This window comes from Trachypithecus francoisi, unplaced genomic scaffold, assembly GCF_009764315.1.
Source record: "Trachypithecus francoisi isolate TF-2019V2 unplaced genomic scaffold, Tfra_2.0 Lachesis_group20, whole genome shotgun sequence".
NCBI lineage: Eukaryota > Metazoa > Chordata > Mammalia > Primates > Cercopithecidae > Trachypithecus > Trachypithecus francoisi.
In genome coordinates this window covers 59,340,637-59,366,836 of record NW_022681466.1, presented here as the reverse complement: position 1 = coordinate 59,366,836, position 26,200 = coordinate 59,340,637, and the positions used below count along the sequence as shown (strand labels likewise).

The 26,200-nt window shown below is 48.5% G+C and overlaps 1 protein-coding gene across 4 annotated transcripts; it reads right to left on the bottom strand.

The window, feature by feature from the left end:
* Window positions 1-87: 87 nt before the first annotated feature.
* ELAC2 (elaC ribonuclease Z 2) lies at window positions 88-26,199 on the bottom strand. Of its 4 annotated transcripts, none has more exons than XM_033184505.1 (24): window positions 25,749-26,199; window positions 25,074-25,124; window positions 24,864-24,934; window positions 23,705-23,769; window positions 22,375-22,432; window positions 20,832-20,900; window positions 18,982-19,101; window positions 17,927-17,985; window positions 13,776-13,834; window positions 13,608-13,680; window positions 12,850-12,962; window positions 11,376-11,471; window positions 10,331-10,469; window positions 10,164-10,249; window positions 7,802-7,920; window positions 6,080-6,239; window positions 4,204-4,342; window positions 3,597-3,635; window positions 3,359-3,468; window positions 2,621-2,720; window positions 2,422-2,542; window positions 2,083-2,161; window positions 1,386-1,530; window positions 88-743 (listed from the first exon to the last, which is right to left on the bottom strand). In XM_033184505.1, the coding sequence occupies exons 1-24, from the start codon at window positions 25,991-25,993 to the stop codon at window positions 516-518; spliced, it is 2,544 nt and encodes an 847-aa protein (XP_033040396.1). In that variant the 5' UTR covers window positions 25,994-26,199; the 3' UTR covers window positions 88-515. The 4 variants fall into 4 exon arrangements, with proteins under 4 accessions (XP_033040396.1, XP_033040397.1, XP_033040394.1 ...); XM_033184506.1 differs by having other exon boundaries at window positions 6,080-6,176; XM_033184503.1 differs by having other exon boundaries at window positions 10,164-10,469.
* Window position 26,200: the final 1 nt, after the last annotated feature.

The following is a 26,200-nucleotide window of genomic DNA, read 5'->3' as shown; positions in this document are numbered from 1 at the left end:
CGCTGCAGCACAGAGAGCCTTCTCCAAGGCGGTGCACAGCAGACCCTGCTCTGTAGCAGCAGCAGGAGGAAGCAAAAGAACTCACCATTCCAAACTCAATCTTTATTGCAGCTGAAAGACTATTTTCGTGGAGTCTCGGACACTTAGCCCCAGTGCGCCTGCGACTCTGCTTGTGTCCGGCGTGCAGGGAATCACTCTGCTGGATGAGAGGAAAGGTGCTGCCGTGTTTCCGTGACTTCTTTAAATACTGTCTTGAAATGAAATGAGTTCATCCGCTTGCTTCCGTGTAGCGGCCTCCTGTTCCGCGGCTGTGCCAGGCAGCAGTCCTAAGAGGCGTCTATAGACTAGTGCTTATCTGGGAGTCCAAGCCTCGGCACAACTCCATACCACCTATCCTGAGCTGCCTCCTGGGAGGAGCATGCTCTTCAGCTTCTACCAGTAAGGAGGGCACATACGGGTGCGTGCGTGGGGCAGAAGACACACAGCCTTCAGAGTTCGGGGTCACTCCCAGATCTTCACTGGGCTCTGACCTTCTTGCTCTGTGGCTCCTCTGTGTGGGCCCGTTTCTGCTGGGGCTCCCCATCCTCCAGGTCGCCTGCCAGAGCCCTGGACAGGAGGGCCGCCCGCACCTGCCGCAGCTCCCGCTTCTCCCTGCGCTCCTCCATCTCCTCAATGTCGCCAGCAAACAGGGCTTTCAGTGGGGCAATCAGCTTGGGCACTGTTGGAAAGTCTCCAAAGCAGACCTAGAAGACACAATAGAAGACAACGACCTGCCTCAGAGGGGCAGAGGTGGGGACAGGAGCTGGGAGAGATGTAGTCATGTGCTCACACAGCAGCGCCAACGCCCCCTCCTTACGCACAAGCCAACAGGTCACAGTTGAAATGGAAAAAAGCATGGCATGGAAGGAGCCCTCTAAAGAAGGGACAGTCTCCCCAGGCCTGGCTAAGGGCCTCCGGAGAGGGAAGGGAAAGCAGTCCAGATGCTCTCAAAATCAAGCTCCTGAAAAAGGAGGCCTGGTTTGGGCCCCGCCCCTTCATTCCGGAAGGCCAAGGCTCAGGCCTGGCTTTCCCACTCACAAGAGGCAACCACCTGTCTCACAGGTCTGTGCTGAGGCTCAAATGCCTTCACTGTGTGAGCAGTCCCGGCCTAAAAAGACTCTTAAGAAATTTCCAGTGGACTGAGACTGAAGACTAGCTGGCCCCTGTAGGAAGTGGGTCTCACCAGCAAACCCAGTATGGTTCGACCTGGTTAGTGACGGGTAGATACCCTTTTCCCACGGTGGCCCCAAAGAAGAAAGCTAACTCCAGCTGACCATCCTACTCAGTGTGTAGAATCCCGTCTCCCTGCCCGTCCCCGCCCCGTGCTGCCCACGTGACATACAGACCTTCATGTGGTCAAAGGCAATTCCCACTTTCTCGTTGAAGTCGGGGCTAAAGAGGGGGACCTTGGCGTAGCGCTGGCTGAAGTGGTTCAGCATGATGAACTCCGCGTTCATCCGCATCCCCACACTGATGGCTTGGGACGTTGTGCTGTGGGCAAAGGACAGAGCAGACTGAAGCTGAACCCAAGTGCAAGACTGCAAAGAATGGCACAGACCCCGGCAGTCAACTGCCAGGGTACCTGGGGAAGCTGGTGGGTTTTCTTAACGGGCACCTCCGTAGCCAGCACAATCTCCCCTGAGGGCCAGAACCTTCACACACTCCCCTGAATGAAGCCCACCCTCTGTGTTGGCTGCCAAATCTGTCCATGAGGGCACCCAAGAGAAAGCACAGGGCCCACCTGGGGTAATGCACGCTTTCGTTGAAATCAACAGCCCAAGATTTAGTCCCCCAGCCCCCACCTTCCCCTGGGAATTCTCTGACCTAAAAACTGTGCCTCACTCTAGAACCTTGTCTAGAAAATTCTGCAAAAATAAAGGCCAAGGGCCTGTGAGCATTGCCACAGGTCAAGGAAGCCCCCATAGCCCTTGATAGGAAGCAGGGCAGCAGCACGTCAGTGGAGACGCAAATGATGGCTGCTCAGTGTCACGTAGTAGGGGAGGGAGAGGATATGGGTGATAAGGACTAACCGGCCTTTGCTACCTGTGTGTCTTTTCCACTGCTTCCTCTTCCAAACCATCTTCCAGGGTGGCTTCATGTATCAGGAGGGTGGCATCCTTCCCTGGAGAAAAAGCACAAGGATCAGGGCGGAGTTCTCTGCGAGAGCAGCACACAGGCCTAAGTCACATGCTATTTCCTGGCGTCAACACTCGACTCCCTTGGCCCTGGGTCTGCCTATTAGGATGACAACCAGAGACTCTGAGGGTGGGGACCTGAGTCTCCTGCCTCTGCTGCTGTTTCCCCGCAAGCTCAGCTGCATTCACCTCCAGCAACACAAACCCCAGAGCAACCTCACAGTGGCTGGCTTCTTCCTGTACTCACCCATCCGGACCAGAGCCTCACAGGGCATGGTGTCCCCGGAATAGACCACTTTCCAGCCAGAGGTGTGCACCAGCGCACAGCCAAACGCATGCTTGCAGTGCCGCACCAGACAGGTCTGAAACTAAAAGGGCGGGGCTGGAGGGCTCTGCAGCTCTGCTCCCCACCTCGCCCCCACAACGCCTGCGGCGGTGCCCTTTACCTCTTCCAAATCACATGTTCCCAACAGCGAGCTGATCAATCTTGCCACTGCAGGACTGGAGATCTCAGCCCCTTCCTGAAGGCATTTGGCAGGAATCATACTGTAAGAAGACAAAACATTTAAAATGATAACAAACATTTCTTGGACATCTGGAACCAAAGTTTAAGTCTTTGGCTGGAGAACCCCCAAATCATTCTTAGGTGGAAACATGATTGAAATCGTAGTCGCTAAGATGAAGAAACAGCTGTCAAATACAAAGAGCCAAACCCAAGCCTCTGGGCCACTGGGAGAGACCCAGCAGGTGACTGCTGCCTCCGGCTCAGGCAGCACAAGCCACGGGCGACTCCAGCAGAGGGGACTCCTTCCCCTTGGGATGAGGATGGCGCCGCCTCCCGCTGGCCACACGCCTGGTATGGACAGTCTCTGTGCTAGCCACTATTTGGGTGCTTGGCTCCGGAACTGTCTCATGAAGAAAAGCTGGTCCATGTTTAGAAAGCAGTTCAGAACTCAAATGAGGACTGGGAAGACATGCTTCTAAGAAAATAAGCATGACATGGGAACTATCTAATGGTGTCTGTCCTTCAGCCAGGGCACTTCTCTCCTGCTTCTGCCTTCTGGGACAATGTCAAGGGCAAGGCTGCTGGGGGATAGTGGTAACTGCCCCAGTGTCAACCTTGAGCTTCTGAAGGAGGTGGAAGCGAGCAACACCCCAGGGGCCAGGCTGCCCTGGATGCTCACCTGACGTGATGCAGAACCTCCTGGCACTGGTTGTGGTACTGCTGGAGCCAGGCTTTGAGCTGGGTGGGGGCAACCACCAGCAAAGGGTGAAGTGGCTTTCCCAAAGACGCCTGAAACAAAAAATCCAAGTGCTGACTCAACGATGGAACATCTCAATAAACGCTGGAGGCCAAGAGGCGTTGGCGGATGATGTGTAAAACCACTGGAACTCAACACGTAGACGAAGTGCCGCACTTACCAAGGCTTGTTCTCTCTGCAGCAAGATATTTAGCAAGCCCTGGCAAGGAAACAGGAAACATGCATTAGCCAGGCCCGAGGACGATCTCCTTTGGGTTAGGGTCTGCAGCCCTCCCTCTTGCAGGAGTTGCCAGCCCTATGTCACCCACCAGCCTCTAACACAGCTGCAGTGGGGGTGGCACATGCTAAGCCCCCTGCACCATGACCCTGAAATGTCACAGGCAGAAAGCAACGGGACCTGTGTTGCGAAGAGGGCAATGGCCCAGGGCCCAGCACCCCAGGAGACCAAGGTGAGGGTCTCATAGCCACACCTCCTGCATCTGGCCAAAGCTTCCTCTGAGCAGGCCGTGTGAGATTCAAAATTCAAGGCAGGCTGGGTCAACCCAAACCTGTCCTGCTGCAGGAAAGGAACTAAATAGAAATAGAAGACATTCCTGTGGCACAGAAGGACTATGTTGAGTTTTGTAAAAGACCATTTCCTAGCTAGAGATGAGTAACAAAAGCTTGGGCAAGTTAGGGAAGCAAAGGAAAAGATGCAGCCAAAGGGCCAACTCAGTGTAGCAGTGCCTCCTCCAGGCTGCAGCTTTGTGGTCCAGCCCAACACTCACCGTGTGGTGATCTGCGTGCAGGTGGGACACAAACACGGCAGCCAGGCTGCCCAGGACCCGGTCCACCTGGTCTCCGTAATGACGGTACAGCTGCCCAAACGTGCCCTCACCACAGTCCAGGAGCAGAGACGTGTCGGGGCTACAGAAGAGAAGAGCAAGAGAGTCACCGCCACTGGGAGGGCTGCTGATAGTTCAGAGGTTGATGTCTGCTTTGGACAAGGCCAGGAAGCGGCTGTAGAAATTTCTGGCTCTCGTGCTTTTCTTTGAGGAGCTAATATAAAAGCCAATTAATTGAACCGTAAAGGTAATTTTACATGTGTCATCCTCTTTACAGCAAAGAATTATCCATGGAACGCTGAAACCCTTTCAAGTATACTTACACAGAGGCTGGGCATCAAAAAAAAAAAAAAAAAAAAAGTTTATAGGAGGCTTAAAGCATTTAGTCCCAACAATGAATCTGACTACACAGACTGACTGTGGCCACAGCCTCTCTTGAGAATACCAGGACAGACACTGGGCCATAGGAGACTGCTGTTTCTAGGTCCAGCTGCCATCAGACTTTGCCCCCTTTGCATGCAGTCGGGGTTTCCTCAGTTCATGTCCTCAGAGACACCCGGGGCAAGGCGGGCTGCAGGTGCTTCATTCATGGACCTAGTGAACGCAGACTCCCAGGTGTCACTCGGGGTTTCTGACTTGGTTTGAGGCAGGGCTCTGGGAGCTTGGATTCTGACAAGCTTCTTGGGCTACTCTGATGTGCAGTCTATTTCAGAAGCTCTGCCCCAAGGCAGACAGAGTGCTGACCTGCTCTGGCCTTCTTCCTTCTCTGGGAGGAGCAGGAAGACGGAGAGGGCTGCACCCATTTTGCAGAGAGAAGCCTCAGTGCTGAGACATGACCTTCTGGGGAAAAGGGAGTTGGGACACAAGGTGGCAACAGCACCTTCCCATTGGCTTCAGGCGGTTCAAAAGCCACTCGCAGGCGGGGGTCAGGTCAGCAGCTCAAAAAGCCCTTCTTCCCCCAAGATCTCAGCCCCTGGGAGAGGCCGGCTCACTCCAAGCTGCTTTACTGCATGTCCTCAACCATAGAGAAACACACTCCAGATTGTGTATTTCTGATGTCAGGGCACATCTTGTCACTGCTGTATGTATTTAATGCACTATTTGCTTGTTTCTCATCCATCACTAGCATCTAAGATGACAAAGCAAAATTTAAAAACAAACCTACTAATGCACAATCTTATTTTCTTCACATACTATCTGCAGAGGTAACATGTACATTTCACAACGCGTTTGACTCATCTCTCTGCTGATAAATGACCCCAGGCAAACCCAAGAGAATCGACTAAAAAACATGTCAAGGGGAATCCAATAAAGGGGCTGAACACAAATATGCAAAACCCTAAAGCTTTGTGCCATACTAGCAGCAGATAGCTGGGGGACAATACCAGGTAGCAATCAAGACCCCAAGTCCCCGCTCAAACTTCAGATGCCCACTTACCAGCTGTAGGAACTACAGCAAGTCGCCTCTCTGAGCATCGGTTCACCCATCAACAAAACGGGGAGTTACTCACCACTTCATAGGATTAATGTAAAAATTAAACGAGAGGATTTCTTAGGTGTAGTGCACACAGTAATATCAGCTGTTTTTATTAAAAGACATCATGGGATGAACTGTGGTGATTCCCAGGGTAAAACATTGCTACTGAGGCTATAAAATGCAGTAAAGCCATGCTCCTCTCCTGGACACTCCAGGCGACATGACAAGTGACAGGGCTTGATACCGCTGCATTTTCAAATCGACTGGTGAGTGCAGCAGGACTTTTGTTTAAAAAGTAAACACGCCTTTGATGGAAGGATGCTTCCTGGGAGAGCAGCATACCTTATGTTGACAAGCGTGGCACTGACATTTCGAATCTTCATCGGGACGGCAGACCCTGTTCCAAGGAAGACGATTTCTGGGTACTGACTTCTTTTCTCTGTGAAAAAATCCATGTGAAACAATCCGTTCCTTTGGGTCAAAAGTGAGCCAGCATGCAGCCCTGAGAAGGTGCAACTTCATTGGTTTGTCCCCAAACCTCATGTGGAAACGTGCTCCCCAGTGTGGCGGTGTTGGGAGGCGGGGCCTAGTGGGAGGTGTTTGGGCTACGGGGACGGACCCTCCTGAGTGGCTTGGAGCTGCAGTAGTTAACTACTGGCTCTCAGGAGACTGGAGTACTTCTCAAGGGAATGGATTTGTTCCCGGGGGAGGGGGTTGTTATAAAGCCAGGGTGCAGCCCAGGTTTTCCCATCTTCACAAGCGTCCACTTCCTACTTGCCCTCTTCTGCCATGTTATGGCACAGCATGAAAACCTTCACTGGGAGCTAGGGCCGTGACCTTGCAGAACCATGAACTAAATGAACCTCTTCTCTTGATAAATTACCCAGTCTCACATATTCTTTTATAGTAATAAAAAACACACTAAGACAGATGGGTAAGCAACACAGTTCCATCCAGCTTCCCAGGAAGGGGAGTGGCAGGCCCCTGGCAACTGCCGCCACACAAAGGACTTCACACCAGTGTGGGACCCACAGGCTATTTGTCACCAAAGGGCTGAGAAGAAGAACAAATAAATTCTCCAGTCCTTTCTTCAAAAGAATTGCTGTCATTCTTTTACATGTAAAAAATGACATTTCTTTATGCTGGGAACTGTCATTTATTTCAAGAGAGCAGAGTGTGCCTTGCATCCAGCTCTTACTGCAAGACCGTGCACTTCGGTCTCATCCTCCCAGTTCTATCAGGTAGGAAATGCTCTGCTTCACAAGGGAGAAACAGACTCAGAGACCCAGGTTTCCAGTGAAGATGGTAAGAGACAGGGTCAGGATTCAAATCCAGCAAGACCCGACGGTTCCAAAGCCTATGCCCGGCCCTCAGCCTCAGCTGAGTGACGTGGCCAAGATCCTCCAGGGATGTGCATCCATAAAGCCAGGACGAGATCCCTGCCAGCCAAGTCCCTGTTCAAAGCTCTTTCCACAGGCGCTCACTAAACTGTTTCACTCAGTGTGTGCCTTGTCAAGAATACTGGGGTGCCATTGCCAAATGCTCTGACTGGGTGGATTTGGGATTTTTTTTTTTTTATTTTTGAGACGGAGTCTCGCTCTGTCGCCCAGGCTGGAGTGCAGTGGTGTGATCTTGGTTCACTGCAAGCTCCGCCTCCCGGGTTCACACCATTCTCCTGCCTCAGCCTCCCGAGTAGCTGGGACTACAGGCACCCACCACAACACCCGGCTAACTTTTTGTATTTTTACTAGAGATGGGGTTTCACCGTGTTAGCCAGGATGGTCTCGATCTCCTGACCTCATGATCTTCCCGCCTCAGCCTCCCAAAGTGCTGGGATTACAGGCGTAAGCCACCACGCCCAGCCAGGAATTGGGATTCTGAAACTCCACAAAGCCCCCTCCTCCAATGGCCATAATTCTAACATAGAGCCAAAGTAGAGAAGCCCTGGATTAAACTGAAAAGCCAGGTTAGAATGCGCCCCACCAGCACTCTACTCAATGCTATGAAAACAGCAGCAGGGGGAGAGCCCAGGAAAGAAAGGCTGCTCTGCAGGCTCCCACTCACCTGCTGGGGCTGGGCCATCCTGTGCACTCCTCCTGTACTCCTGCACGCTCTGCTGGAAGTTGGGAAGCTGCAGCGCCTCGTCTATGAATTCCTCAGGATTGCAAGTAATAATGGCATCCCTGCAGGGAGAGAGAGAAGCATCTCAGGTGACGGACGGCGTATATGGCCTCAGCAGACCCTAATGTGGATGTCCAGAATAAATTCAGGGGACAATCCGCAGGAAGTTCCTTCCGATCAACACTGAAGGGTAAGTGACTAGGATCTGGGGCAGTTCTGCTCCACCGCCTTTTGGAGGCTGCCTCGCTCTGCCTCAGGGCCAGTCACTACTGATGCTCAGGGCAAGACGGTTTTTTCTTTCTCTGTGCCCAGTGCTGTTGTCCTGCTGCAGGACCCCAACCTCTACTTCCTAGACTGTGACAACCAAAAATGTTTCCAGACATTGCCAAATATCCTCTAAGGGGTAAATGGTCCCAGCTGAGAAGCAGAGCCCGGAGAGGAGTGACTCTGAAACTCATGTTCACATCCAGGAACTTGGCAAAATGCAGAAGCCAATTCAGCAGCTCTACGCTGAGATCTCACTTTCCTAGCAAGCTCCAGATTACACGGAGTGACAACTTCTTGGACAGGCGGCTCTTCAACCTGGCAGAGCATTAACATCATCTGGGAGCTTGTCAGTCCCAAGCCTAACTTTCAAGATCCAATTCACGAGGTCTGGGGCAGGCCCTATGCATTATTTTTCACAAGCATGAGGTAAATGTGAATGTCGGCTAGGGCTGGGAATCGCTGCTGTGTGTTAAGAGCCTGTGCAGATGCCGACAAATGGACACCAGGTTCTTTAACCCCGTGATGTCGCTGTGGGCCCGAGTCTTGCTACTACAGTCTTTTAAAGGGCCCCAAGTATCCAACCTCAACAGCACACAGCATCCAGTCATAATCCAGCACATGCTCTATTCTAATACAAACACTGTGGAGTGGGCAGGCAGCTTAAAATCAAGGTTCAGATCTTTAAAAATTAAAACAGGCCGGGCGTGGTGGCTCATGCCTGTAATCCCAGCACTTTGGGAGGTCAGGAGTTTGAGACCAGCCTGGCCAACATGGTGAAACCCTGTCTCTGCTGAAATTACAAAAAATTAGCCAGGCATGGTGGCAGGCACCTGTAATGCCAGCTACTCGGGAGGCTGGGGCAGGAGAATTGCTTGAACCCGGGAGGTGGAGGTTGCAGTGAGCTGAGATCGCACCACTGCACTTCAGTCTGGGCAACAAGAGTGAAACTCCATTTCAAAAAGAAAAAAAAATGACAATTAAGATGTAGGGCAGTAAGGCTGTTCACTTTCCTGGTTGGAGTGTACTGGAAGAGGCTTTCAAGATGGCATTTCACATTTATTAAGTACCTTAACAAGTGTCACACTCTGGTCCGGTAATCCCACATTTAGGAATGACTTGAAGGGAACAGACTTCCCATCAAAGATTTATATATAAGACATTTGGCCGGGCGCGGTGGCTCAAGCCTGTAATCCCAGCACTTTGGGAGGCCGAGACGGGCGGATCACGAGGTCAGGAGATCGAGACCATCCTGGCTAACACAGTGAAACCCCGTCTCTACTAAAAAAATACAAAAAAAAAAAACTAGCCGGGCGTGGTGGCGGGCTCCTGTAGTCCCAGCTACTCGGGAGGCTGAGGCAGGAGAATGGCGTAAACCCGGGAGGCGGAGCTTGCAGTGAGCTGAGATCCGGCCACTGCACTCCAGCCTGGGCCACAGAGCGAGACTCCGTCTCAAAAAAAAAAAAAAAAAAAAAAAAAAAAAAAAAGACATTTATTGTTTCATTAAAACAGCCAAAAATTGGAAACATCCCAAATGAGTAAACATCCCTATTTGGAATACCAATAAAAATCTTGTTACTTAAGACTATTTAGTGACACAGGAAAAGACTGTCAGGCCATAAACCCACACACACAAATCAAGAAACACAAAATGTTATCAACCATTATCTCTGGGCCACAGGATTATGGGTGACTTTGTTCATCATACATTTCTTATTTTCTATACTGTGAAACACATGAGCTCTATCACTGCTATTTCCACGCAAGGCAATTTTAGAAAAGGAGAACTACTGGCCCCAATCCGCCCACCTCAACCCAGCCTGGAGTAGGTTGCTTTTCTAAATAAATTCGCATTGGCACACAGCCAAGCCCATTCATTAGCTTATTGTCCGTGGCTCTTTTGTGCTCAAAGCGGAGTTGAATAGTTGCAACAGAGACCATATGGTCTGGAGAGCCTCCTGAAACATTTACTATGTGGCTATTTACAGAAATGTTTCCCAACCCGACTGAGACGATTCCATTAGTTCAAGATGGCACAGACCTCTGCCACTCCCTCCTGGGACGGAGCTGGTACTTGAGGAGGCATTCACCCCGAACTATGGGCACGCTGAGGGTGGGGCCCTCCTTCTGAAAGAAACAAAATGCATTCATGGAGAGAAAGAAAGGAGGTGAGAGCTGGGCCGACAAGGGGCCGCTCTGAGACACTACCTTACAGGGGAAACTGGTGAGCAGGGGGAAGATGTCTGGGTGGATGAGGTTGAGCTGGGTTTGAATCTTGTAGCTGCGAAGGTTGTGAACTGAGGCACAGTTCTCATTCAGGACCAAGTGCTGGGTGTCAGGCCCAAACCTGCGATGAAACAGAGCCGGCATTTGCAGCGTTTGTTAGGAAGCAGTTCCCCGAGGAGTGGTGCTGAGCTCGGGAGTGGTAATGTGGATGAGGTGTTCAAACAGTTCAGTGACTTGCCCCAAGCAGTGTTACTACGTGGCCAAACATGGTCCCACTCCTGCTGGCTCAAAGCCCGGTGTTCCCTAGCTCAGCTGCCTTTCAGGTGTGCTGGGAAGAGAGAGAGGAAAAACAAGAAAAAGAAGATGTCCAGGGCATACAAATAGGGGACTCAAACCCTGAGGAATGAAAGAGACAGCAGGAGAGCAGGCCATGCAGCGAGGGGCAGGTAAAGGGGCCACATGGGGAGACAGAGGCAGGGGCCAAAAAGCAGCCCAACGTCACCCCACACCCGAGCTCAACTCATACGCCTCCACCTGGCCCTGGCCAGCGATGTCCTGAGGAAAAAGTAAAGCTCCCTCTCCTTCAGTGACTAAACATCTACCTCCCAGGGCTGCTGGGGACGACCCTAGAGGAAATGAAGTGAAATGAAGGATATTTCACACACTGCCTCCCACAAAGTGGGCATTCAGTAAATGGAAGCTGTCATTTTATATCTGCAATCTCCTCTTTGGGATTCACTGATGGAATCCTCAACCAAACGGCAGTATTTGTTCAGACACCCTGAAAAGTGTGGAGGGTGTAAAATAAATGGAATCGTGTGGACACTGCGCCACCTAGCGGTGCATTGTCTTTAGAAGCGTGGCACAGATCTGGGACGCCTAGAATTCTGGGAAGGCAGGAATCCCACAGAAAGTTTAGGCAGGCACAGAAGGGTAGGTAGCGTTTGAAAGAGCAAGAGGGGAGGAGAGGGGAATCCACCGCTGCCCAGAAGAGTTACCCCAAGTGCCGCTGGGCTGGGCTCCATACCTCTCCATCCACTGCTGGTACCTGCTGTCCACAAGCACAGATTCTGGGGCCATGTGAACCACCAAGGCCACGGGGGCATCTGCCTTTCCTTGGTACCTGGGCAGAAAAGTGGGGCTTTACAAAGTGATGCAGGCTCAGGACACACAAAGACAGGGACAATGCAGTCAGGGAGGGGCATCGTGCGGCCCTCTGTGAGCACTGCGTGAGGTGACAGGCTCCACACCCAGGCCATGCTCTCACAGCAGACCCCGCTGCTGGTCCATTTCCAATGGATATGGGTTTCCTCTATCTGGCAAGCTCTGCTCTGGGCCTTCCAGTCGGCCTGGCTGATCCTTTCTCAGCACTGCAGTTCCTTATAGGGGTCTGACCTGCAAAGCCAGACCCAGGCTCTCCCTGCCTCCTCCTGCTCCCTCTCTCCTTTCTCTCTCATGAGCATTTCCTCGAATAAACCTCCTACACCTCCAATGCCACCTTGGTGTCTGTCTTCCAGAGGACCTGAGACACAGGCACGGAAAATGAAAATCGTCTGAAATTCTACCACCTGGACAACAGAGCACTTACTAACATGCCGATGCGTTTCCCTCCAGTTCCCTTTAAAAAGAAATGCACACGGTAGCTATTTTTATCTACCCCACCATCACCACGTATCCGCACATGGCTCTCAAACGACATCTCATTCACTGAAATGAGTTTTGGGCTCTGCTGCCCAACACTTGATTAAAATACAAAGCCTGGGCTACCGGGGCACCCACATTCACCCACAGAGAATAAAGCGGACCACGAAAGAACTCCTAACACTCTGACTTGGAAGGGGTACAGCAGCCCAAAAGGATTTGTTGTGGTAAGTAGAAAAAAACAAGTGAAAAAATCCAGGTACATACAAACTAGGAACAGGAAAAATACGGGTAAACCATGACGAGTGGGGGAAAAGACTCAAACTCAGATATGTGGGTCAAAGATGATTCCACCTGGGGTGAAAGCTGAATTGCACAACTGCTTAACTTTGATGGAGGACAAAAACAGAGTGGCTGGTGGCCCAAAAGACATTCCCCAGCTGTGATTCCATCCCATAACACAGATTCTTGACCACGACAGTCTCACACACTCTGACCCACCTCATTTGTTTCAATGCAGGTAATGGAAGAAAATTAATTCAGTTCAAAATAATCTGGGCATTAGTTAGAACTCAGAAAAGTTCTAGAATTTCTTCTAGTATAAGAGCTGTAAGAGCTCTAGCTGAATTTCGAGTCCTCAGTGGTTTCTAGTTTTCAATCTTTTCTAATTTCACTTTGAGGCTGTGGACACCGGAGCCCACCAACTACCAACAGTGACTTAAGGCAGGAGTCCTGGCCTCTGCACTGGAAACCCAGACAGTGGGCCTTCCCAGAAACACGGCTCTTGCTACACGATGCCCATGTCGATGCTGGGCTGTGCTTCAGCTCTCACTTCTCCCACCCTAGAGACCCCTCCTCACCTCTGAAAGGTGGCATTCTCACAGATGGGTTGAATGAAGCCTTCATCTGGACATTCTACCACCACAAAAGCAGCACCAGGATCTGGTGGAGTACACAGCTCTTCAGCCAAAATCTGCAAAATCAAGTAAGCCCGTCCACTGGGGTCACAGCTCAGCCACCAAACTGAACTGCCTTCAATGCAACTGCTAACATGACATATGGGCTGAGAGGTAAACAAAGCACAAAACCAACTTGACACATCACCATCAACCCCTTCTGGTCTCTTTGTGGATACCTAAATAGGTAACTGTCAGGCTGAGGCACTTCAGGCCTACACTGGCCAGGAAAGGAGGCTTGGCATTAAGGTTTTCTTCAGTCTGTGGCCACTGGTCCTAATCTCCTTAGAAGTCAGAAGAAATATCTTGACAAAGAAGAAGGTGACATTCCTCTGGACCATAAACCCCAGGCCCATCCATATGGGGTCTGTTGTTAGACACTGTCCTGAGCTCAAGTACCAGGGAAAGCATGCCCCCTTTAAGGAGGAGGATGACCAGATCCTAAAAGGACAATCTACAAAAATGCTCGAATGTAGCCGTGTTGACATGCGGGACACACACAGATAAAAGAGGCCATTTTGTCACTTAGCTGAGTGATGTCCAAACTGTTCTACGTCCTTCAAAAGTGGTGGGTGTCTGTAGACCTTGAAGCAGATAGATCTGACTCGCATTCCAGACCCTACCTGTAACTGCTGAATCATTAAGAAAACCAGGCATCTCACCTCTCTTCCTTCATGAGTGATGCTTTTCCCCTCCTTGACAGCAGTAATGATGGGAGCGATGGCAGCTGTCCCACTGAAATGAAGAGGCACGGCCTCCGTGAAATGGGATTTCCTTAAGTGGAAAGGTGTACCCAGTGGGTCCCAAGAGGCCTCACCCCCCACACTCACACTGGGAGGCCCAGCTCCTTTGCTTTGAGCACCAGGAAGTTTCCTCTCTTTAAGTGAAGCTGCAGCAAAGAGAACATAAGTGTGATTTTAGTGGCTAATGAGGAAGTTTGGTTTTAATCCATTTTCTTAGAAGTGTATTTTTCTAGATTAAAAACAAAAAATAACGTTGGCCGGGCACGGTGGCTCATGCCTGTAATTCCAGTACTTTTGGAGGCTGAGGCGGGAGGATCACCTGAAGAGTTTGAGACCAGCCTGACCCACATGGAGAAACCCCGTCTCTACTAAAAATACAAAATTGGCCAGGCGTGATGGTGCACGCCTGTAACCCCAGCAACTCAGGAGGCTGAGGCAGGAGAATCACTTGAACCTGGGAGGTGGAGGTTGCAGTGAGCCAAGATCGCGCCATTGCACTCCAGCCTGGGCAACAAAAGCGAAAGTCCGTCTCAAAAAAAAAAAAAAAAAAATGTTATTTGCTTACAATTCATTAAAACACGTTTATTGCTTTCAGAAGGTATACCATATTCTGAAGAAGTCATTTATTGTCAAATGCTTTAGTACTAAAAGCCAAAATGACTTAAATCAGTGTTTTATTTCCCAGCATTAACTCATTATAAATTTAATAAAATGTAATTCAATATGAAAGTTAATAAATATCCTTCAAGTATCATCGAGGAGAAACACTGTTCTGTCATTCTACATTCCTCCATAGCTAAAGGAATGTCACCAGAGCACTGCCTAACAGAGCAACCAGCAAGCAAACTGCCATGTAACATAATATTTCAATGACAGTGACGGGCTAACAAAAAGATGGATGATTTTTATTTCTCTTGTATTTTTCAATTATTTGGCAATATAACGTCATTGCTTTTATCTTGGAGAAAAATTACAATAAAAAATCCCTAATAGGCCAGGCACAGCAGCTCATGCCTGTAATCTCAGCACTTTGGGAAGCCGAGGAGGGTAGATCATGAGGTCAGGAGATTAAGACCATCCTGGCTAAGGCGGTGAAACCCCGTCTCTACTAAAAATACAAAAAATTAGCCGGGCGTGGTGGCGTGCGCCTATAGTCCCAGCTACTTGGGAGGCTGAGGCAGGAACTCAGCAGGCGGAGCTTGCAGTGAGCTGAGATCGTGCCACTGCACTCCAGCCTGGGCGACAGAGACTCTGTCTCAAAAAAAGAAAAAAAAAATCTGTAACATGTTATTATTTTAGAAAGGCAAACAATAATTCTATCAGAAAACTTCATAATCATTTTATAGGGAAAAAAAAATTTTCACACACAGTAACAGAAAAAAGTCAGAAATGACATGTAGGCCTTTGAGTGCCAAATGACATTTGATTTTCATTTTCTCCTTTAAATCTTCATCAACTATGTGCATCTTCTTTTAACTCCCTGAAGTTAAAAAGTTACTCATGGCCGGGCGTGGTGGCTCACGCCTGTAATCCCAGCACTTTGGGAGGCCCAGGCTGGCACATCACCTAAGGTCAGAAGTTTGAGACCAGACTGGCCAACATGGCGAAACTCTGTCTCTACTAAAAATATAAAAAAAATTAGCCGGGCATAGTGGCAAGCACCTGTAATCCCAGCTACTTGGGAGGCTGACTTGGGAGAATTGCTTGAACCTGGAAGGTGGTGGTTGCAGTGAGCCAAGATCGTGCCACTGCACTCCAGCCTGGGCGACAGAGCAAGATTCTGTCTCAAAACAAAACAAAACAAAACAAAACCAAGGTTGGGCGTGGTGGCTCACGCCTGTAATCCCAGCACTTTGGGAAGCCAAGGCAGGCGGATCAGGAGGTCAAGAGTTCCAGACCATCCTGGCCAACATGGTGAAACCCCAGCTCTACTAAAAAAACACAAAAATTAGCTGGCGTGGTGGTGTGCTCCTGTAGTCCCAGCTACTCGGGAGGCTGAGGCAGGAGAATGGCGGGAACCCGGGAGGCGGAGGTTGCAGTGAGCCAAGATCACACCACTGCACTCCAGCCTGGGCGACAGAGCAAGACTCCATCTCAAAAAATGAAAAAAAAAGAAAGAAAGAAAGAAAGAAAAAAAAAGGTACTGGAAGACTTAAGGCAGGGAAACCCACGTCCCCGGAGCTGAACTCAACCATGGAGATATGTTTCTCTCTGAGGAATTTCTCTCGAGAGGAATGCAGAGTATTTGGAAGACTGATGAGAGCCAGAACGCAGCCAACAACGCCCCAACAGTGCACCAGCTGCCTAAAGCCAAGGTCTTCCATCAGATGAGTTTCTCAGGTCCTCATGCCAAGAGGCTCCTGGAACTTGACCTAGCTCAGCTTTACTGCCTTCCAAAACCCCACCTGAGAGCGGCAAATTAATTAGAAGAGGGGAAACGGGTTACGGGCTAATCCAGTGACAGCAGCCCTCAGAAGCAGCAGCAGAAGACAGCAAGGAAGGAGATGGAAAAGCCAGGGCAGGCAGCTGGCAGCCCCCAGGAACGGCTGCCTGGTAATAGGGCAACTGCCCGGGTGTGTAAAAGTGAGCTTGTCACTTCTCATCATGCTCACTGTTACCTATTCAGGAAAAAGCAGGAATATGATTTAAAGATTACCATATAAAACAGTTTAAAAACCAGACAGTATAAACATAGATTATCAAAAATATTTTTAAAACTTTAAAAAATGATTTTGCTGTCTAAAACCCAAAAACATACAAGTAATAAGCCTGTTAACAATCGTACTTAACTTTTATGAAAATCACATTATTCAAATAAATTGACAGAAATGATACCGGCAATGATCTTGCCACTAAAATTACTACTTACTTTCATTATTATTTTCACTTGTAGGTTTTAGAATTTAGATAAAAATTCCAAATATATTTCAAAATCAACATTAAAAAATAATCTAAGCCCACAAAAAGGCAATGAAATCTTTTCACATATTTAGACAAATTTGTTGCAAATTGTATTGATAAAATTTTAATGTGTAATTCTATTAAAAATAAGCCACTAGTCAGATCTTACAAACCAGCTTATTGTAACAAAAATTTTTAATGGAATCTGACCAATTTCAGAGTTACAGATCTAGGCCTCTGTGAATGCTAGCTAATATTCCAATCAATCTGATATTAGACCTTAGCTATTGCAGGGGAATGAAATAAAGTACAACAGAGTTCAAACTGACTTCAAATAAAGGCCTGATGGAGGTGAAGGAAAACAAACACAGCTGCCTTCAATAATTTCGGAATTCTAAAAGGACCAATTGTTGGCAAATATAAAAGAATATGGACCAGGCATGGTACTTCACGCCTGTAATCCCAGCACTTTGGGAGGCCAAGGTGGGTGGATCACCTGAGGTCAGGAGTGAGACCAGCCTGGCCAACATGGTGAAACCTCGTCTCTATTAAAAATACAAAAATTAGCTAAGTGTAGTGGCATGCACCTATAATCCTAGCTACTTGGGAGGCTGAGGCAAGGCAGGAGAATCACTTGAACCCAGGAGGTGGAGGTTGCAGTGAGCCACGATCATGCCACTGCACACTCCAGCCTGGGTGATGGAGACAGACTCTCAAAAAAAAAAAAAAAAAAAAAAAAAGTATGGAGGCTGACAGGGCACTGGAAAAAAATTTAAAAGGAAATAAAAGTATGGGATTATTTTGAGAAACAGAGCATCTAAACTCTGAAACCTACAAGTGATGACAATTATGAAAGGTCAGTAGTAATACTTGTTGCAGGCTCACTGCCAGTATCATTTCTATAGAATTTTTTTTTTTCTTTGAGATGAAGTCTTGCTCTGTCACCTAGGCTGGAGTGCAATGGTGCAATCTCGGCTCACTGCAACCTCCTCCTCTGCTCAATTCTCTTGCCTTGGCCTCTCAAGTAGCTGGGATTACAGGCACACGCCACCACACCCAGCTAATTTTTGTATTTTTAGCAGAGAAGGGTTTCACCATGTTGGTCAGGCTAGTCTCGAACTCCTGACCTCGTGATCCACCTTCCTTGGCCTCCCAAAGTGCTGGGGTTACAGGTGTGAGCCACTGCACCTGGACTTCTGTCAGTTTTTCGAAGATCTGCTATCTCTTCTTGTCTCAGGTAACAGGAGCAGCTACCCTCAAATTATTGAAAAAGTGCAAACCAGAGGTCACTGACCAAGCCCCCAGTCAGGTACAGCCCTCTAGAAAAGCTCCCTTACCTTACAGATGAAAGCTACAACCAGGGAAGGGTCCCTTACTCCTCTTCTCTGGCTAACACCTGAGGAAAAACACATTTAATTATCACAAGGTAAATGTGAAAGTTGTCAAGACATCACAAACTGATTACGACCTGATACCTAATTTCACCCCGCATAAAAATTAAATGGACACTACTGTCCCAATACAAAGGCTGAAGACACTAATACACTCAAGAAGACTTTTCTCCCCCTACTTATGTGGAGATGTTTTTGGGTAAATGAAAAACACAAAACTCTCGCCAGAAAAACTTTAGAATGGCAAGTGAAATTTTTTTTTAAATGACACATTTCACCTAGGACTGGAGAAGAGAGAGAAAAATATATTGTAATGTACTTTATAATGCATATAACATGAAATAACACAAAAGTTCAAAGGCCTGCAGAGCAAATGTTGGGGTCAGTCTTCACCCAGTGTCATCCAAGTAAGGACAGCATATAGGGGTCAGCCGGTTCTCAGTCACTAGACGAGACCTCAGGACAGAAAGAGGAGCTGCCGAGCTTTGCCAGCGCTGGTCTTCTGTTAAGGACAGCAAACTCCTGAAGCAGCCCAACTCCTGAGTTACATCTAAACGTGGACTTTTAACTCCGTCTCCCAGTGGGCTGTCATTCTGGAAAAGGAGGTGCAGAGCCTCTCACTGATTTGACTGTCTCATTGGCTTAGCAGTTATAGTTTCCACATTAACGGAAAATTTGCATGAAAGTTACATTAATGAAAAATACAAAATGAATCCGTTTGTCAGGCCCTGTTCTCCTCTGGGAAAACAGAACACAGTTTTGGGCCTACCCAGACCCTGGGTGGCCAAAACTGTGGACTGGTTATTATTAAAGCTTCAGGCTGCCACCTTCACAACAAACCTTCTCATTCCCCCCAACGGGCCAAGTCATAACAAGCCCAGGAAGAAGTACCTGTTTACACACGTGGCTTTCTTATAATAACGACTCTCTTCAAGCATTACGAGGCAGAGAGTTAAGAAAACACAAGCTTTTCCGCCGCTCTGTTTTGTTTATACTATTACCATGGGGAAGGTGCGGCTCATTCTCATTTGACTCGGAGTCTGAAGATCGCTCTGGGCTGTGCCTGCCGAGAGGCCTTTCTGGACTCTGCCATGGTTGGTGCTTTCCACTCCTCTGTTCACCTGGTCAGTACAGACACCACCACATTACACACTGCACAAGGTGAGCGGAGAGTTGAGGCCCAGATGTTTATATGTGGGAATGCCAGAACGCCAATGAAATCAGCACACCTTTCACTATACAGTAGGAAATAACTAGTTAGTTAACTTCCTCCCTGGTTTCTGGGCTGCACTTACGTCCATTAATCTTTATGTTTCTGCTTAGCTCACAGCCTTGGCCATGGTACCAGCTCCACAATGTGTTATCTAAACAGCATGTGAGTTGTAGACATGCGTATTTATGATCACTCCCACTAAAAAACATAGGCCTAAAGGGTACCTATCTCCAGAGGGAGCCTCGTTTTACATTTAGTTAAGGCTCAAGATCAAGGGAAAAAAATTCGTTGCTCTAAGAAGCTAAAGCACAGCTGCAACGACGATGAACATAAGTTCATTCATTATGGGTTGCCGGGCACTGAAAAAACGATGGTCAGCAAAACTGAGCATGTTAACATGGATCACGCAAATGACACGTGAAAGTTACCTGTCACATGCAATGGAGCGAAGAACAGGGTGCTAGAAATGGACAACAGAGGGATGCAACTCAGGCTGGAGGTGGCTACAGCAGGGATCAGGTGTGAGAAGGCATCTGAGCAGGAAGAGCGAGTCAGGCAATGGGACTGCTGATCAACCCGTCACAACACTGGCCTAGGAGCACTTGTGCCATTGCTCCGGCTCATTCCTCCCCTCCCTGCTACCTTCTGCCTTCAGTCGGCATAAGCCTCATCTCCTTGCCAGGTTCTGGACTTCTCTGGCCTTTGCTGGGTGCTCTGGTCTGTTACCCATCAGCACTACTTGGTAAGCATCGCATTAGTTAGCACTATCAAGGAAATACCCCTACTGCTTGGTACTCTCTTCATATATAAGTAAAACCAGACAAGAATGTCTTTAGCCAAGCTCAAGGGCAAGACTGACTCTTTTCCTAAGCTAAGACCACATCATCTGGCCCTGGTACTTCAGAATGTGCAGAAGCTTCTAACCCCCTTTTAAGTGCTGTAATCATTATTTATTTTTAAAAATCTATCTGTGCAAACCTCTTCATGATCCTCTGATCAAGAGGGTACTTACGCCTGTGGGAAAAACCTCCAAGCAATGAACGTGCAAACCCGAATGCAATCTATTTACTGAGAGTGCTTGATTATCCAATATTCCAAAGCATCATCACTAACATTGGGCATGCTATGTTAGAGTTAGACGTGCTTATCCGTAAGAGTATAAGCTCCTTAAGGGCAGGAGCCACATTTTAATTCCTCAGCTAAATTTTCTAATCATGCTCAGAACACAAAACAGGGTGCCCAAAGCAAGTGTTCAGTTTGTATGTTCACCCATGTTTTCTTTTTTTTTTTTTTTTTTGAGACGGAGTCTGGCTGTGTCATCGAGGCTGGAGTGCAGTGGCACGATCTCGGCTCACTGCAAGCTCTGCCTCCCGGGTTCATGCCATTCTCCCGCCTCAGCCTCCGAGTAGCTGGGACTATAGGCGCCCGCCACCATGACCGGCTAATTTTTTGTATTTTTAGAAGAGATGGGGTTTCACCGTGTTAGCCAGGATGGTCTCGATCTCCTGACCTCGTGATCCGCCCGCCTAAGCCTCCCAAAGTGCTGGGATGACAGGCGTGAGCCACCGCGGCCGGCCGCCATGTTTTCTTTACTCGGACCTACACCCTCCTCCTGGGAAACCTGGCTTTCATACTCACTGTATATGGGGATCTGGTAAACTGTCATGGTTTCATCCTTGTATTCGGGGGCAGAGTGGGGCCGCACAGCTACAAGAAAAGCACACAACAGCAAAGCGATTGCATCAGTGAAGATGTGTGGGAAGAGTAATTTCCAGGATCACCAACCACTGAGCAACTGAACTGCCTCAGAATTACAGTGGGAATCTGACATGAAAACCAGACTTTCTAAGGAGATTACCATTTTTAGGAAATAAATAAAAGTGTATTTTGGTCAGCCATTTATATTTACTACAGCCAGATGAAAAGACATTATAATCATTGGTGACTATCCGTTAAAAATGTAAAAACAAGAAACTAGTACTCGACTTTCAAAGGCCCAGGTTAACAAACAGAATTGTGAAGCCAGGGAACCCATCATCTCAACCAGAAGAGCTGATGTATATTTTGAAACAAAGTATTAGTGTTTCCATAAAAGAGGAGTATTAACAAGCCACAGATGCACACCAGTGCCAGGACAAGGGCCCTGCTAGCATCCTCAGTGAGGCCTCTTCCCATCAAGAGTCTTCCCATCCGCTACACAGCTGGAGCTGCGTTTCAACGTACAAAGTTGGCCACAAAACCTTTAGGAGCCCCTCGTCACCCCCGTCCCCAATTCAAAGCAACTCAATGAGGAGAAGCACCTCTGGAACTGAGGCAGGAGCCCTGCTGTCTGGATGGAGAAGGCTACACAGCATGTACACAGGCGCGCATCGCCTGTTCAATCACTCCTGCCAACCTGGCCCCTACTTTTGCAGCATGAGGTGGGAGCACAGAAAATGTCACTATTTAGAAAACCCATCTCCAGCCGGGTGTGCCAGCTCACTTTCTCACTTTGGGAGGCTGAGGTGGGCAGACCGCAAGGTCAAGAGATCGAGACCATCCTGGCCAACATGGGGAAACCCCGTCTCTACTAAAAATACAAAAAATTAGCTGGGCGTGGTAGTGTGCGCCTGTAGTCCCAGCGACTTGGGAGGCTGAGGTGGGAGAATCTCTTGAATCCAGGAGGTAGAGGGTGCAGTGAGCCGAGATCACGCCACTGCACTCTAGCCTGGTGAGAGAGCGAGACTCCATCTATCAAAAAAAAAAAAAAAAACTCACGGTGACAAAGCATTTGATTTTGAGGTTTAATGTTGATTTTTTTTTTTTTTTTTTTTTGAGATAGAGTCTCGCTCTGCCGCCCGGGCTGGAGTGCAGTGGCCGGATCTCAGCTCACTGCAAGCTCCGCCTCCCGGTTCACGCCATTCTCCTGCCTCAGCCTCCGGAGTAGCTGGGACTACAGGCGCCCGCCACCACGCCGGCTAGTTTTTTGTATTTTTTAGTAGAGACGGGGTTTCACCGTGTTAGCCAGGATAGTCTCGATCTCCTGACCTCGTGATCCGCCCGTCTCGGCCTCCCAAAGTGCTGGGATTACAGGCTTGAGCCACCATGCCCGGCCTAATGTTGATTTTTTAATGGATTCTAATTTGAGAGGTCAGGGCATATATGAGTTAGAAATAGCAGATAATGAATCACAAAGACATACCCAGTTCTATTCCTTTCAATGGACCAGAAAATATTTTGATTGCTTCAAGGTATTTTTCCTAATGAAAAGCAAAGAAATGAGCAGTTATGGCTGAACAAATGTAGAACATAGCAACTGTTCAAGTATTTAAAAGGTTATCAATAGGTATCAACATAAAACAAAGCTTAGTAAGGATTTTGAACATCATTTACTACAAACATTTACTGAGTATCCATTATGTCAGATGCCAAGGACACAGCAGGAAAAAGAGATGGAGTCCTTGCTCTAGTCATGCCAGTGGAGGAGACAAAATGAAACATGGTAACACAAACAGCTTAGTGGCATTATGCCAAGTGCTCTGCAAGGAAAATGAAAAATACAGACGGCTGGGATCCAACTTGTCTGGAGAAGGAGACAGTTCTGGAGTAAATGACCCTCTAGCTGAGCCCTGAAGGTTCAGTAACAATACAGGCAGCAATTAGAAGAGGCAGAGGGAACTTGTGGAAGGGCGGAAGTCCTGAAGAGGACAGAGAGTTAGAGGGGTGTAAGAGTCAGCCAGCCCATGCAGCTACAGCTCAGCAATGGGTACAGATGGAAGTAAGGGTAGGGGCTGGGGCCTACAGGACTTGTGGGCCATATCAAGGTGTTTTGGATTGTATTGCAATGGGGAGTCCATGAAAGGCTTTAGGGTGGCAAACGACACACTACTTTTCTGTCTTAATGTGACCTCTCTGGCTGCTGTGTGGCAGATGGATTACAAGAAGATGAGAATGGATATGGGAGGCTATTGCAGTTTACAGGTGCAGAAAACAGAGATAAGGAAGGCCTCGATAAGAGACAAATGGATGGATTTCAAACGTTATTTTGGGGAAAAACTTAACAGGTTTTGGTGACTTTCTTCTTAAGAATTGGAAAATGAACTATTATATTCAACCACATACACACGACTTCTCATGAGTGTAATAAACTGGTTTGAAAGGTAAGAAGACGTCAGAAATTTATTGAATAAAACAAAAGCTGCCCTTTCTTGTGTGCCTACTTGGTGCCAAACATACACCTAATAAAGCGATCTAGTGCTTTATATGGGCTACATCATTTAATTTTTAACAACTCTGTGAAACACGATAGTAATCTTACAGATCAATAAGCTAAAGCTCAGAAAGGTAAAGTTACTCGTTCAAGGTCATACAGTTAATCAGGTTTTGAACTCATTTTAACTTGAAAGGGGAAGCATTTCAACGACCAGGTATCTCTGGAAGGCAGAAGACTGATTTGCAAAAACGAAAATTCTTGTTACTGACATTGTAAAAGGAAAGGGTGTGTTTTGAAAGACGTGTCAGGAAAGACTCACCAGTTGCGGAGGTCCAGAAAGTACACACTTTGGAAGCCCGGTTTCCTTTAAAGTAAGAATCATTCCTAAAAAGGATGCACAAAATCAGATCTCTCATCAACTTGACCTGTCGTCACTAACAGGAGGAGCACCCTGTACTAATCCAGCTATTTATCTACATCTCCTTCCAGCTTTGGAAGTATCACCAGGGAAGAGCAGAAGTGATGCCAGCCAGAGGTGTAACGGACATCAGATATTCTTTAAATGCCTCTAGAATAGGCTGAACTGTTACTAGTGTGAAGTAGCAAGGCACCCAGTGTGCAAAATTTAAGGAATCATGAAAGTGAAGGGCGGCACCCTAAGTGCCTCACCCGAGTCTCAGTCCTGAGAAGGGAGACTGGTCTAACACTTCACTCCTTCCTGTACACGCCACCAAGCCCACAGAATTTGGATGCAACACAACCCTGACTTTCCAGGTGAGAGGCATAAATGACAGGGTAATCTGGACAGTGGATATGTGTGTGGCTGCCACAGAATTTGGATGCAACACAATCCTGATCTTCCAGTTGAGAGACATAAATGACAGGGTAAGCTGGACAGTGGGTATGTGTGTGGCTGCCAATGTGTCTACGGTAAACATTAACTATAATCACCACCACTAGACTCTCCAGTTTACTGCCACAAATCTCTGGCCCCACAACCCAAGAAACTAAGTGGATGGTAACACTTAGAGGGAGTATCCATACTAAAATCTGTTGAGTCACAGCTTTTAATGCTCTGTGCTGCAGCTGACTGGGCTGCTATAAAAAGAATTCCAGCCCAGGTGCGGTGGCTCATGCCTGTAATCCCAGCACTTTGGGAGGCCAAGGCAGGAGGATCGCTTGAACCCAGAAGTTTGAGACCAGCCAGGGCAACATGGCGAAACCCAGTCGCTACAAAAAAATACAAAGAAAATTAGGCAGGTGTGGTGGGGCGGGCCTGTGGTCCCAGCTATTTGGGAGGCTGAGGTGAGGGGATCACCTGAGCCCAGGAGGCAGAGGTTGCAGTGAGCCAAGATCACGCCACTGACAAAAAAAAAAGTCTAGCTGCTCACCCCACCCCAGACTCGGAAAAATGGTCAAGCAGGTTAAATTTCTGGAGACTTCCCACCAGCCTCTGACACTGCAAAGAATATACTCACCACTTAAGCCGCCAACATTAGACCAGTGCATTCGAGTCAGGAGTATGTTGTCCAGGCGAGCAACTTTCAACCTAAGAATGAGAAAACATTTAAACAGGATAACATGAAGAGAACAAAGACCACTTTTGCTATAAAAAACAACTGGCCTCTCATTTCAGCTTGCAAGCTCCGTAATCAACTCCCCCTCCAAAAGCAAGAGACTTGACTCACTTGTGCTCCTGCATGACTCTCTGAACGCCTTCTCCACAGTTGAAGAGATATCTACAAAGATCAAACATGACACAAGACATTCAGAAGGTTTTATTCTGTAAACTAAACTGACACCAATTAGATGCTTTATTGTAGACGCTGGGGAAAAAAAAAAAAAAAAAGAAAAAAAATTAAAAGTCCATGTTGGACTACCGAACCACATTTCTGCTATTAGGATGGTGGGTTTTGAGTCCTCCATAGGAGAGGTGGAGAGGAGTGGGGGCCTGTGTGTGTGGGTGCTGGGACAAAACGGGTTCTTTCCCCATCACCGGCTACACACCAGATCTGTCCACTCCACACGCTAACAAAGACACACTGGCACTGGCCTTGGGGTGCACGGAAGAGGGTGGAGCTCCGAAAGTGCTGACAGCGAGGCCGGGCCCTAGGGTTGGGAAGAGGACGCTCTGACCCAAGTCTCAAGTTCTTCACAGACCCCCAGAAATCACATGGGTGCAAAGAATGTGGGATTTCCCAACCACCATAACTTTACGAACCCCCGCAACAGTGAACCACATTTGTGAAGTAGGGAAGCCTAAGCTCTGGGAGGTGGCCCGATGCTCAGAGGCTGCACCGCACAGAGGGCCCGGCGGGACGGGGCGTGGCTCGTTGAGGGAACCCCAGGCGCGGCGCACTGACCGGTTGAACTCGGAGAAGACGTAGAGCGCGGCGCCCGCGTCCCGGCTGCCCACTGCCACCACCTGCAGGTACACGGTGTTCGCGCCGCCGGAGGACCCCAACGGGCCGCGCTTCTCTCGCGTGCGCAGGTGCCGCAGCGAGTCCTTGGGCGGCCGCTGGCGGCGGGCGGTTCCCTTCGATATGGTGCGTCCCTGCGACATGGTGCGTCCAGCCGCGGACCGCAACAGCGAGCAAAGCGCCCACATGCGCCCGTCTTCACTAAAACTAAGAAAAGCCACCCGTCACCTCAGTCCGCGCGCCACATGCACCGCCCAGCCGCTCCGCGTGGTGGACTCAGCCAATCAGCGCGCCGTGCACCGAGCTGCCCGCCTACGCGAGGCTGCTCATCCAATAGAAAGGAGTCTTACTGCTCGGGGCTTGTCAATTATCAGCGGTCATAGAGTAGAGGAATA